The 13,787-nt window shown below is 40.5% G+C and overlaps 2 protein-coding genes across 5 annotated transcripts in view; both read left to right on the top strand.

Annotated features, from left to right (window-relative positions):
- ERLIN1 (ER lipid raft associated 1) overlaps window positions 1-4,880 on the top strand; it is a 41,775-nt gene extending 36,895 nt beyond the window's left edge. For 2 of the 4 annotated variants that reach the window (XM_032608651.1, XM_032608650.1), the window contains exon 13: window positions 4,144-4,880. In XM_032608651.1, coding sequence (XP_032464542.1) covers window positions 4,144-4,393 — 250 coding nt within the window. In that variant the 3' untranslated portion in view covers window positions 4,394-4,880. Of the gene's footprint in view, window positions 1-766; window positions 835-1,173; window positions 1,821-4,143 lie in introns of those variants that run through there. The other 2 variants (XR_004346236.1, XM_032608653.1) reach the window with 2 other exon arrangements.
- Window positions 4,881-8,417: 3,537 nt separating this feature from the next.
- LOC116741704 (cytochrome P450 2C23-like) overlaps window positions 8,418-13,787 on the top strand; it is a 31,885-nt gene continuing 26,515 nt past the window's right edge. Inside the window, exons 1-2 of the mRNA XM_032608649.1 lie at window positions 8,418-8,637; window positions 10,765-10,927. Of these exons, the coding sequence (XP_032464540.1) occupies window positions 8,458-8,637; window positions 10,765-10,927 (343 nt within the window). The 5' untranslated portion in view covers window positions 8,418-8,457. The remainder of the gene's footprint in view (window positions 8,638-10,764; window positions 10,928-13,787) is intronic.

The following is a 13,787-nucleotide window of genomic DNA, read 5'->3' as shown; positions in this document are numbered from 1 at the left end:
GTTTATTTACTAGTTTAACTTAACTATAGACGCTCTCCTTTCACTTTTCCCAGAAGCCTCGTGTAAGAATTTTGAAAGCAGGATTTCCATTCTTTCCTGACTCACGGAATTTAACAAGGGGTGTTTTGATTCCTTGTGGGATGCAGCCAGCAGCAGAGGAGGGAAGAGGGAGGATGGAGCATCGTGCCCCTCGGAGACTGCCTGAGAGCTGAAATACTTACACTGAGGAGGGGAGGGGACATTATCCTGAGGTGGAGAAAAGACAAACTGTATAAATTATAACTGGCAATGGTATGATATCATTAACGTCACTAATTCAGATGTTAACCCAGGAGCCAAGGTTGGACCTGCTCTGCTCAAGCTCTCAACATTCCCTCCTGGGGACAACTTCACAGTGCTGTTGGGGCATCAGGGCTTGATAATTGGGAGTTCTGGGAAAAGCAGCCCTTTTACTCGGGTTCCTGTGGGATCCAACCCCATAGTATCCTACATCTGTGGCTACAAACCAAGGAAATTTAATTCAAACTAATTATCCTGTAGGCTTTTGGTACATCTTAAAATGAAGGGATTTAGAATTAAGTGATTTCTGCCTCTTGCTGTGGGGAAGGAATTCTGTGAATTAGACGTTGTGGCTTCTGATTGCTTTAGGATTAAGTCCCAAGTGTATACACACTGACCTCTCCAGCCCAAGTCCTTGAATGTACCTTCTTTCTGTCCCTTTGCATGTATTATTCCATCCACCTGGCCTACTTTTTCTCCCTTATAGCTCCAACTTTGCTAACTCCTAAAGAGTCTTCACTTCTTCAGAGAGGTCTTCCGGAACTGCTTGCTCAGGTCAGCACCCCACGTTTCCCTGTTTGTAACACTCCACACGCCTCACATTACCTGCTTAATGTCTGTTCTCACAAATGTTTAGCTCCCTGGGGGGCAGGGACTGTGACCATGCTCTTCCCTGGGATGGTATCTGTTGCTCATGCCTTGCACAGTGCCTGGCCCATATGAGTTGGTCAGTTACGTTGTGTGAAAGAACAAAAGGATGAATGTGAAAGGCAGGTAAGTGAGTAGTGGGGAAAAAAGGACATAGAAGTTAGGCTAGAGTGTCCACGTCAGGGCTTAGTGTGTAACCATGGGAAATTACCTAATATCTCTGAACTTGTTTACATATTCTTACAGAGCTCTTCAGTGGGTTCAGCAAGATCTGTTTATGCACCTGGAATAGTGATTTGCACGTGGTGTTTGTTGGGGTGCATTAGTTCACCCAGCCTATTGGAGTCGATATATGTTTGTCTCTGAGTAGCCTGTAAGTTCCTGTGATGGACAGAGAACACAGTGCCTGATACATACAAGTGCATCAGAAAACACACATTGAATTATGTCTTCAGCAGCAGTGACCTAAGCTAGCTGGATTTTAAATCTCAACCGCAGCCCTCCAGGAACATCTCAACAAGCTGGGCCAGCTTCTCGGCTATCCTCTGGTCTCTTGTCTTTGTGTAAGCATTTTAAACTAATTTACTGTTAATTCATTGCTCACTCCCCCAAGTGTCCATTATTATATAACTCGGAATGACATTTTACTTGTTTTCCTTACCACGTTTCTTTGGAATTAGTGCTTTTCATGTTTTTCTCCTATTACCTCTTTCTATCCATTTTTCTACCTTCCATCTGCTACAGGCTGAATGTGTTCCCCTAAAAGTCATGCTGAAGCCCTAATGCTCCATGTGATGGTATTTGGAGGTGGGGCCTTTGACAGATATTGGGTTAGCCAAAAGGTTCGTTTGCTTTTTTCCATAAGATGGCTCTAGTAGCACTCAGTTGTCTTGTTTTTTTTTTTTTTTGCAACACGCGGGCCTCTCACTGTTGTGGCCTCTCCCGCTGCGGAGCACAGGCTCCGGATGCGCAGGTTCAGTGGCCATGGCTCACGGGCCCAGCTGCTTCGCGGCATGTGGGATCCTCCTGGACCGGGGCACGAACCCGTGTCCCCTGCGTCGTTGGCAGGCGGACTCTCAACCACTGCGCCACCAGGGAAGCCCCCGCTTAGTTGTCTTTAACTTCATTCGAAACAATTTTGTTAGATTGTATTGTGACAGCTGTCATATCAGCGTGCGTTGAAGAAAAGCTTATGAAAACTGGTGAATTTTTGTGTAGCCATTTTAATACTGAAGATGGAAGAAAAACAACATTTTCGGAATATTATGCTTTATTATTTCAAGAAAGGTAAAAACGCAACTGAAACTCAAAAGAAGATTTGTGCAGTGTATGGAGAAGGTGCTGTGACTGATTGAATGTGTCAAAAGTGGTTTGCAAAGTTTTGTGTTGGAGATATCTTGCTGGACGATGCTCCACGGTCAGGCAGACCAGTTGAAGTTGATAGCGATCAAATCCAGACACTAATTGAGAACAAACAACATTATACCACGTGTTGAAAATCATTTGCACCAGCCTGGTTATGTTAATCGCTTTGATGTTTGGGTTCCACATAGGTTAGGCGAAAAAAGCCTTCCTGACCGTATTTCCGCATGCCATGCTCTACTGAAACATAATGAAAATGCTCCGTTTTTTTTTTTTTTTGGCTGCGTTGGGTCTTCGTTGCTGTGTGCGGGCTTTTTCTCTAGTTGTGGTGAGCGGGGGCTACTCTTCATTGCAGTGGCTTCTCTTGTGGAGCATGGGCTCTAGGTTCAGGGCTTCAGTAGTTGTGGCTCGTGGGCTCTAGAGCACAGGCTCAGTAGTTGTGGTGCACCGAAAACGTTCCATTTTTAAAGCAAATTGTGATGGGTGATGAAAAGTGGATACTGTACAATAATGTGGAAAGGAAGAGATCGTGGGGCAAACAAAATGAACCACCACCAAGCACCCCAAAGGCTGGTCTTCATCCAAAGAAGGTGATGTTGTGTATATGGTGGGGTTGGAAGGGAGTCCTCTACTATGAGCTCCTGGAAAATCAAACAATTAATTCCAACAAGTACTGCTCCCAATTAGACCAACTGAAAGCAGCACTCCACGAAAAGCGTCTGGAGTTAGTCAACAGAAAACACATAATCTTCCATCAGGATAACACAAAACCGCATGTTTCTTTGATGACCAGGCAAAAACTGTTTCAGCTTAGCTGGGAAGTTCTGATTCATCCGCTGTATTCACCAGACATTGCACCTTCAGATTGCCATTTATTTTGGTTTTTACAAAATTCTCTTAATGGAAAAAATTTCAATTCCCTGGAAGAATGTAAAAGGCATCTGGAATAGTTCTTTGCTCAAAAAGATAAAAAATTTTGGGAAGATGGAATTATGAAGTTGCCTGAAAAATGGCAGAAGGTAGTGGAACAAAATGGTGAATACGTTGTTCAATAAAGTTCTTGGTGAAAATGAAAAATGTGTCTTTTATTTTTACTTTAAAACAGAAGGAACTTTTTGGCCAACCCAATAATTAGGTTGTTAAGGTGGAGCCTTCATAAATAGAAGTAGATGAGATGTCTACTTATAAGAAGAGATGTCTTATAAGAAGAGATGTCTCGCTGGGCCACACGAGGACACAACAAGAGGAAGGCCATCCGCAAACCAGGAGGAGAGCTCTCACCAGACACCAAATCTGCTACCACTTTGGTCTTGGACTTCCCAGTATCCAAAACTGAGAAATGAATGTTTAAGCCACCCAGTTTATGGTATTTTGTTATAGCGGCCTGAGCAGACTAAGACGCCAGCTATTTCAATTTTTTATCTTGAAGTATTTTTAAATCTTTCCTTTTCTTTCTATAAATATTTACTGGGTATCTAGTATGTGCTAGTTGCTGAGGCAAGAAAAAAGACTTTTAGCCTTGTGGTGGAGGGGGGTGCTGTTTGGATTGTACAGCAAATAAATAGGCAAGTATGATAGTGTGGTAAGTACCACAGCAGGCAGAACACTGGATGCAAGGAGTACTGGTGGGGGTCAACACAGCCTGGTGGTTTCTAGGAGGCAGTGTCAGATCTGAGCTACATTTTTAAGGGTATACAGGAGGCAGCCAGGCAACTGAAGAGAATGATGGTAATGGTGGAATGTGTTCCAGGCAATGGGAGCACCAGATGCTATTGTATTTTAAAATGCAATTCACTGGGTCCCCATGCCTCAACAGTGTCATGCAGGCAATTAACATGTTGTTTTTCACTGCAGGGTTCCTCCCATACTATGGAAGCTGCAGTCATTCTGCAGATGTATTCAACTCAGATATGCACAAGAATTAATATCCCGAGGGACAACCCTCAACCAATGGAAGAGAGGAGCACAAATGGTCAGAGAGGAGGTGACCCCTAAAACCTCAGTGGAGACAGCAGCCCTCCTGACACAACAGGAGAAACAATGTGAGCATCAAATTGAATACAATTCAAGTGTTCAAGTGCCTGGTATGTGCCAGGAAACCTAAAATGTGTTAAGTGTTGGACCAACAATGAACAAAACAATAGTGAATAAGACATAGTCTTTGTTCTCTTAGAATCAACAGTCTCATGGGAAGGTAGACCTTGATCAAAGAATTCCAACTATGATGAGGCTATACAAATGGAAAGAATGTACTACTGGTAGTGTGAAAAAAGAGAAGGGGGAGATAAAGAACGAGAAGGTATGCTAGCCAGTTAAAGATCAGGGAATAACAAAAATTTTACAAAATTTTTTTTTAATGAGCAAAGGATCTCAATAGACATTTCTTCAGAGAAGATATATAAGTGGCCAATAAGAACATGAAAGATGTTTAACATCATTAGTCATTAGGGAAATGCCAATCAAAACCACGATGAGATAGGACTTCATACCCACTGGAATGGCAGTAACAAAAAAGACAGACAATAACAGTTGTTTGCAAGGATGGGGAGAAATGGGAATCCTCATACACTGCTAGTAAGAATGTAAAATGGTACAGCTACTTTGGAATATGTTTTGACAGTTCCTCAGAATGTTAAGCAAAGAGTTACCGTAAGACCCAGCAATTCTGCTTCTAGCTATCTACCCAGAAGAATTAAAACATGTCCACACAAAGTGAACTGTATACTTTAAAAGGGTGAATTGTATGTGAATTATATCTCAATAAAGCTGTTACTTTAAAAAATGAAAGCTCACATGTGAAGCCTTATAACGTGAAGACCTCAGTTCAAGAACCTTCCAGGAATGGACCAAAGTTTAGTACAGGTGTAACATTATTAGTGAGAATAGGAGCACCAAAAAATGAGACTGGTGAGGTAGGTGTCAAGAGGGGAGAGGATCATGGTGGGCCTTCTGAGTCTTGTTACATACCAGTGATTTTTCCAAAGGTTAGAAATCTTTCAAGCAAAACATTTCAGAATTAAAAATTTAAAGCACAATACCATTTATATGAGCACCCCAAACTATGAAATAGGTATAAATCTAACAAAATATGTATCTACAGGATCTATATGAGGAAAACTATAAAACTTTGATGAAAGAAATCAATGAAGAACTAAATAGATGGAGAGATAGTCCATGTTCATGTATAGGAACACTCAGTATTGTCAGGGTGTTACTTCTTCCTAACTTGATCTATAGATTCAATGCAATCTCAAGTCAAATCCCAACAAGTTATTTTATGAATACTGACATACTGATTCTAAAGTATATATGGAGAGGTAAAGCACTCAGAATAACTAGTGTAATAGTGAAGAATGAAGTTGAGGCCATGACCTAACTTCAAGACTTACTATAAAGCTACAGTGATCAAGACAGTGTGGTATTGGCAAAAGAAGAGACAAGTAGATCAGTGGGACAGAAAAGAGTCTAGAAATAGACCACATAAATATAGTCAACCGATCTTTGACAAAGGAACAAAGGCAGTATGGAGAAAAGATAGTCTTTTCAACAAATGGAACAACTGGACGTACACATGCAAATATACCACTCTGGTTCAGGACTTTCATGGTGAGAGGCAGGGAGTATATGGGAGTTCTGTATCTTCTCAATTTGGTGTGAACCGGAAACTGCTCTAGATATATAAAGCCTTAGTAATAAAAGGAAAAGTCCATTAAAAACCAAAAATTAAAAAAAAAATGCTTTCAAGATTTTTAAGCAGGGAAATTGATTAGGTAATTTTAAAACTTCCCTTTTCCAACATGTTTACCAGTCCACTCTGTTTATTCACTTGCTTTCAATGTCCAAAACATTAAAGTTCTAACTTTTCAAACATTTCAAAGTCAATAATTTACCTCATTGTGGAATGTCTGCAAACAATTCTTGCAAACAACTGAGCATAAGCATCAGTGGACACTGGTTTCACAGAAAGTGCCAGAAGGAATACAGCAATGTATTAATATATGAAGTCCCTAAGCTACCTATGCCTGGGTTCTTCATGCACAAACCAAACCCATCATCGGCTATGGCCCCACAGCGAAAGGATATATGAATGCAGGCCAGTAAGGTTGGTTAATGGAAGCAAATAGTCTGCTGTGGGAAAATACAGAGAAATAGATGGCTCTGAAATTAGTGAAAAATAGTAAAGTTGAAACAAGAATTTTAGTGCTAAATAGATATTTTTAATGTTTTCTGTAATGAGTAGGAAACAGCAGTAGACTTTTTTAGATTTTGAAAAATATTTATTTTAACAAATTCCCCATAAGATAATGTCTAGATTCTGAGACATTACTATTAATAGTAAGATTTATCTCAAAGAATAAATAAAAGCATTAATTACCTTAAATGCAAATACAAGTGAGATAACGTTTTCAAATACCAACTAAGTAATCGGGGTTTTTTCCTTTATTGTGGTAAAATACACATAAAATATACCATTTTATCCATTTTTAAATGTACAGGTCAGTAATATTAAGTACGATCACAGTTTTGTGCAATCATCACCATTATCTATTTCTAGAACTTTTTTTAATTAGGTAAATTAATAACAAAAATTTTCCCACAAGGAAGGCATCAGATTGTTTCACTGTGGCATTTTATCAAACTTTTCAGGAAAAATAATACTAATCTTTTAATTAAAAATTTAAAAACTTTAATTAAAAAAATGGAGCACTTGCCTACTTATTTTATCTGGCTGTCATAAAACTGATATTAAAACCAAACACATTACAGAGAACAAAATTGCAAACCAATATTCCTCATGTACATAGGTACAAAAATCCCTAACAAAGCAATGGCAAATAAAATCCAGCAAAATAGAAAAGTTTTATTACATCATGAGAAAGAAGAGGTGTTCATCCTAGGAATATAAGGTTAGTTTAACACTTAAAAATCAATCATTGTAGATTGCAATTAAAAATTTTTTTGGTTAGCTTTTTAATTTATTGTTTTGCTGCATTGGTTCTTCATTGCTACACGCGGGCTTTCTCTAGCTGTGGTGGGGAGGTGGGGGGCTACTCTTCGTTGAGGTGCGCGGGCTTCTCATTGCGGTGGCTTCTCTTGTTGTGGAGCACAGGCTCTAGGCGCGCAGGCTTCAGTAGTTGTGGCTCACAGGCTCAGTTGCTCCACGGCATGTGGGATCTTCCCAGACCAGGGATTGAACCCGTGCCCACTGCATTGGCAGGCGGATTCTTAATCGCTGAGCCACTAGGGAAGCTCTTTTTGTTAGCTTTAGAAAAATTATTTATTGGGCTTCCCTGGTGGCGCAGTGGTTGAGAGTCCGCCTGCCTATGCAAGCAACACGGGTTCGTACCCCGGTCCGGGAAGATCCCACGTGCCGCGGAGCGGCTGGGCCCGTGAGCCATGGCCTATGAGCCTGCGCATCCGGAACCTGTGCTCTGCAACGGGAGAGGCCACAGCAGTGAGAGGCCCGCGTACCGCAAAAAAAAAAAATTATTTATTGAAGTATAGTTGCTGTACAATATTATTTAAGTTACAGGTGTACAATATAGTGATTCACAAATTTTAAAGGTTAGGGACTTCCCTGGTGGTCCAGTGGTTAGGACTTCGCCTTCCACTGCAGGGGGTGCGGGTTTGATCCCTGGTCAGGGAACTAAGATCCCACGTGCCTTGTGGCCATAAAACCAAAACATAAAACAGAAGCAATACTGTAACAAATTCAATAAAGACTTTAGAACTGGTCCACATCCCCAAAAAAAAATCTTTAGAAAAATTTTTTAAAAGTTATACTCTTTATAGTTATTGTAAAATATTGGCTATATTCCCCATGTTATACAATATATCCTTGTAGTGTATTTTATACCTAATAGTTTGTACCTTTTAATCCCCCAGCTTTATAGTTAATGAATCATTAGTGCTAAAAGGAAATAGTACATGTAATGGAGAGGCTTAAAAAATCAAAAGTTGCAGATTTTGTGAACAAGAGGTAGGAAAGATATGAATCCTCCCTAATCTCAAGCTTCAGGAAGGTAAATACGGCCAAAACCAATTCCAGGTTGTTTTTTTCCAAGTCCAAGAACTCAGACCAGCCTTTGGCTGGCAGGTCATACCCCGGGTGTGTACAAGACTTAGCTAACAAGCAATCCAGACAGTTACCAACATCGAGTAGCTGAGATGGCACTGCTGGAAATCACTACTCTTGCTCTTGTGATTTGTGTCACTTGCCTGGTTTTGCTTTTTGTGTGGAAGAAAAGTCACAAAGGGGGAAGGCTTCCCCCTGGCCCAACTCCCCTTCCCATCATTGGGAATCTGATGCAACTAAACCTCAGGGATGTCCCTGCATCTCTCTCCAAGGTAAGGGTTTCATTAGAGGCTGGTCATCTCCAGGTAAGGGGGGGGTCATCTTCAGGTTATCTTCATGTCATCTTCAAGCGTTCTTAGTTTTACTCACCACTAAGACACTTCGGGGTGTCTATTTCTGTATTACAAGACAGATACCTTTTTTTTTTTTTTTCTGGATTGGATCACTTTAGAGCAGGTAGTGAGGTGTGTTGACCTGACCTGAGATATAGGTTGAATTCTAGTGAATGGGAAAATTCTGAAGTCAGAACATACTTTGACTGAAAGGCTTCCAGTCCCCTCTGCGTGTAACACTTACCAAAAGACAAGCCAAGCAAATGTAATAACTGTCCTTTTATATTATTATTACTATTTTATACTAATCTGTGGGATACTTTATGATCCTCCTTCTAAAGAGTGATCCCCCCATCTTGCTCTGACACAGCCCAGCTCTGCTACGCTGACTGACATTCACTCCTTTGGAAATATTCTCTGGGAAAAAGTATTATCTCAGTGAGTTCATTGTGCAACCATATATTCTCCAGAACAACCCTAATTACTGTCTTCTGATGGATGAATAAAGAAAATATGGTGCGCACACACAGAGGAGTATTTTTTATCCTTAAAAAAGAAGGAAATCCTGCCATTTACAACAACATGGTTGAACCTTGAGGATATTAATCCTAAGTTATTTAAGCCAGACACAGAAGGACAAATACTATATGCACTCATAATGTGGACTCTAAAAGAGTCAAACTTGTAGGGAGCAGAATGGTGGTTGCCAGGGGCTGGGGAAGGGGGAAAATAGGGTGATGTTGCTCAGTTTTGCTGTAAAGAGGAAAGTCATGTTGCCATAGCTGGAAAGGGCTAGAATCCAATGCACAAGTTGGAGAATTGGGCCTTTTTTAGGAGCATGGAGAGTCATTTATATTAACAGAAAACTATGTACATGGGCACAGATTCAGGTAAACAAGTTGGATGCTATGGTAGAAGCATATGGACATTCTCTTCTGGTTATTTCTATTATCTCTGTGAAATAGAGAGCAAAGTCATCAGCTGAGGGTGAGGTTGGGAGAGGAGGACCTGGCATTGTGTGCCCCAAAATATAGAGACACACTCATTCAAAGGAAGTAAGTTTCATTTTCCTGGGACAGAGAAAAGAGGTACAAAATGGCAAAATTCTCTACCATTTAAGTTAAAAAAAAAAAAGGCAGAAAGAAAAAAATGGTGTCAAGTTTTGCTTCTTAGAAATAATTATCATAAATAAAAAATGTAGGATTATCATATACAAATGGATTTTTTAACAAATGGATTTTTAAAAAAAATTTTTGGCCGCTCCATGCAGTTTGCAGGAGGATCTTAGTTCCTCAACCAGCACTCGAACCCGCGTCCTTGACAGTGAAAGCACGTAGTCCTAACCACTGGGCCGCCAGGGAATTCCCTAATGGACTTTTAAACATAATTTTATTTTTCACCAATTTAATTTAGAACTTGAACATGTTTCTGCACCATTGTACATCCTCATATAAGTAATTTCAAATGGCTGCTTTGAATTTAACTGCATGGTTGTAAAATACATTTGAAAACACCTCTAGCTGTCAGATGTTGTAGCACTCTATTTTTCCCCTTGGCACAATGCTATCATAAATATATAGATTTCATCCTTTTTAATACCTATTTAGTGAGCTCTCCTTCTGGCACTTATCCTGGCTGCTTCCTTCTCATCTTTAGTTTTACCTTAAGTGTTACCTCCTCATAGATTCCTCATCTATTTTATTGTTTTCCCATTATCATCCAACAGAGTACATTCTTTGTTGCTTTCATAGAATTATGCTCAGTTTCTATTGCAAATGTAGTTTGTTCGGCTATTTACTGCCTGTTACTTCCACTAGACTCTAAGTTCCATGAGGGTTCCTGGCACAGTGTCTGACACAGTATAGGTGCTTAGTAAATATTTGCTCAATTGTTGCATGTATAGATGAAGGAAAGAATGAATCCATGACTGTACCCCAGGTTAAATTCCTGAAAGGAAATTAATGGAGCAAAGTCTAAGCTACATGTGAATCATTACTTAATTTCCACTGAAGCCTCCAATGGAGAGATTTCACAATAGCCCTTACAACCATTTGCATCTCTTTCCAGCTGGCCAAAGAGTATGGCCCCGTTTACACTCTGTACCTTGGATCCCAGATCACTGTGGTCTTACATGGATATGAGGCGGTGAAGGAAGCTCTAATTGATCAAGGTGATGAATTCCTTTACAGAGGACATATTCCAATTATTGACGATACCCAGAAAGGATATGGTATGTTTCAAGATAAAAGTTAATTCTCTTTAGCAAAAAAGTCTGATTAACCTAATGAGTGTCTGTTCTGCAACAAGCTACAAACTAGATGCTGCAATACTGCACTGCAATTCTGATACTAACTACCCAGAGTTAGTGCAGACTCCATAGGTTAAGGGCATCATTCCCAAGAAGACTGCCCTCACTTCTGATGTCAGCCACAAGTTCAGGAGTCTCCAGGTTACCCACACTTCTGACCAACTGGCTAAAAATTCAGGGTTTCCGTGACCACCTCAGGTTCAGTAATTTGCTGGAATGACTCACAGAACTCATAAAGGTGCCATACTTACAATTACAGTTTTATTTATATGAAAGATACAAATGGAGAGACACATAGGGCAAGGTTTGGGAGGGCCCAAATGCAGAGCTTCTGTATTCTCTTCCAAGGAAGCAGAATGCATTACCCATTTGATGCATTGATGTGTTCACCAACCAGGAATCTCACCAGAGCTTGGTGTCTAGATTTTTTAATTGGAACTTCATTACTTGGGCCCGATTGATTGACTCATTGGCCACGTGATAGAACTCAGTCTCTAGCTCCTTCTATTCCTTGAAAGTCAGGAGGTCAGGCTGATATCACTTGGCTGAAAGCTCCAATTCTCTAAATACAGAGTTGGTCTTTCTGGCATGGAACCCCACCTTGAAACTGTCTAGGGATCCACCATGAGTCACCTCATTATCATAAACTCAAGTGTGATCCCAGAAACTCAGCATGAATAACAAAGGCACTTCTGAGTTAGAAGTGGGCATATCCAAGGGTTTAGAAGCTCTCTCCCAGGAACCAGGGACAAAGACCAGACAAATTCTTTTATTATTCAACAGATGCTCTGATAACTCTATTGAGATAAACATCAAAAACAGACTCCAAGTTCCCTTTAAGGTAAATCTGCAAATATGATTGTGATAAAAATCAATCTGGGAACATTTTGAAAAAAACAGTTGTTACCTAGAGGTCTTAGGGTTTAGGGAGCTGGAGAAGCCACGCTTGGGGTTGCATTTCACAGGATACAAAGGCTGCAGTGGCATAGTGGCAGCAACAATAAACAGATGACTAGGTATAGAAATTACTGTGTTTTCAATGTCAGCCTGGTTTGGGGATGGGGGTTGGGGGGCGGTGGTGAGGGAGCTGGGAGAGGGTGGTAGGATCAGAGGGGTGACACACAGGAAGCTACAATGGTCTTAGTCAAGCTCAACTTCTTCAGTGGGACAATAGGCTCACAGATAATTATTTTATTATTATGTTTCAAAACAGACATATGTTACATATATTCCTTCATATGTATGAAGTATTACACACACAGAAACCTAGGACAACCCGAAAGTCTCCTCCAATCCACTTCAAATTGTAAAATTGCAAGCCCCAAAGAAATAGAAACCTAATTCTTTTCAAAGCATATTTATGAATAATTAATTAAATATTATGCAGTGTACTAAGTGATAAAAGAGAAGCAATTTTTGATCTCTCTTACATAAGATCAGGATGCATTTGCCCACCTAAGAAGCAACCAAACCTTTCCTCCTTCTTCCCTTTTTTCTAAACACGTTGATTACATTGTCTGTGTGTGAGCTTTAAAATCAACGTTTTTTTTTTCTTTTGGCTGCGTTGGGTCTTTGTTGCTGCACGTGGGCTTTCTCTAGTTGTGGTGAGCGGAGGCTACTTTTCGTTGTGGTGTGCGGAGGCTACTCTTCGTTGCACTGCGCGGGCTTCTCATTGCGGTGGCTTCTCTTGTTGGGGAACACGGGCTCTAGACGCGTGGGCTTCAGTAGTTGTGGCACATGGGCTCAGTAGTTGTGGCTCACGGGCTCTAGAGCGCAGCCTCAGTAGTTGTGGCACACGGGCTTAGTTGCTCCGTGGCATGTGGGATCTTCCCGGGCCAGGGCTCGAACCCGTGTCCCCTGTGTTGGCAGGCGGATTCTTAACCATTGCACCACCAGGGAAGCCCCTAAAATTAACTTTTAATTGGAGCGGGAAGCTTCTGGGTTGGATTGAGCTCAAGAGGGAAAAAAATATTGCTCAAAAAATTGCCGTTTTCACAACTCTGAGAAAATTGGTTTTCAAACTTCCTATAAAATCCTTGTTACTGCTCCTTACTTGCCTGTAATGGGAACAGATAACTCAGCTCTTCCTTTCCTAAAACTATCCTGGAAAATAACAAAGAACCATTCATTGATATTTTAGTTTTCCTTCTGCATTAGTTTCCTGGGGCTGTCATAATAAAGTACCAAAAACTGCGTACAAACCTTAGGGCAACAGAACTTTATTGTCTCACAGTTTTGGAGTCCAGAAGTCTGAGATCAAGATGTCAGTGAGGTTGGTTCCTTCTGAGAGCTGTGAGGGAGAATCTGTTTCATGCTTCTCTCCTAGCTTCCGGTGCTTTGCTGGCAATCTTTGTTGTTCTTTGGCTTGTAGATGTATCACCCCAATCTCTGATTCATGTTCACATGGCATTCTCTGTGTATAGGTCTCTGTGTCCAAATTTCCCCGTTTTAGAAGCATACAGTCATATTGGATTGGGCCCACCTTAATGATCTCATTTTAACTTGATTACCTCTGCAAAGACCCCATTTCCAAATAAGGTCATATTCACAGATACTGGGGGCCAGCGCATCAACATATTTTGAGGGGAAACAATTAAACCCATAACACCTTCGAAAATGAAAGGTCTGCTAAAATACTAGATAGCTTTCTTATCTAGTGATCTTTGAACACTATAATACAGTGCTGAGGATTTGTGTCTAATCAAGTTGTTGAAACATTTTCTGTTAACTATCAACTCAATATTTTGTCTAGTGTCTTAATCTTTAAACATTTATCTCATTG

Source organism: Phocoena sinus, chromosome 16 (genome assembly GCF_008692025.1).
Source record: "Phocoena sinus isolate mPhoSin1 chromosome 16, mPhoSin1.pri, whole genome shotgun sequence".
Classification (NCBI taxonomy): Eukaryota; Metazoa; Chordata; class Mammalia; order Artiodactyla; family Phocoenidae; genus Phocoena; species Phocoena sinus.
This window is presented reverse-complemented; position numbering and strand designations above follow the sequence as displayed.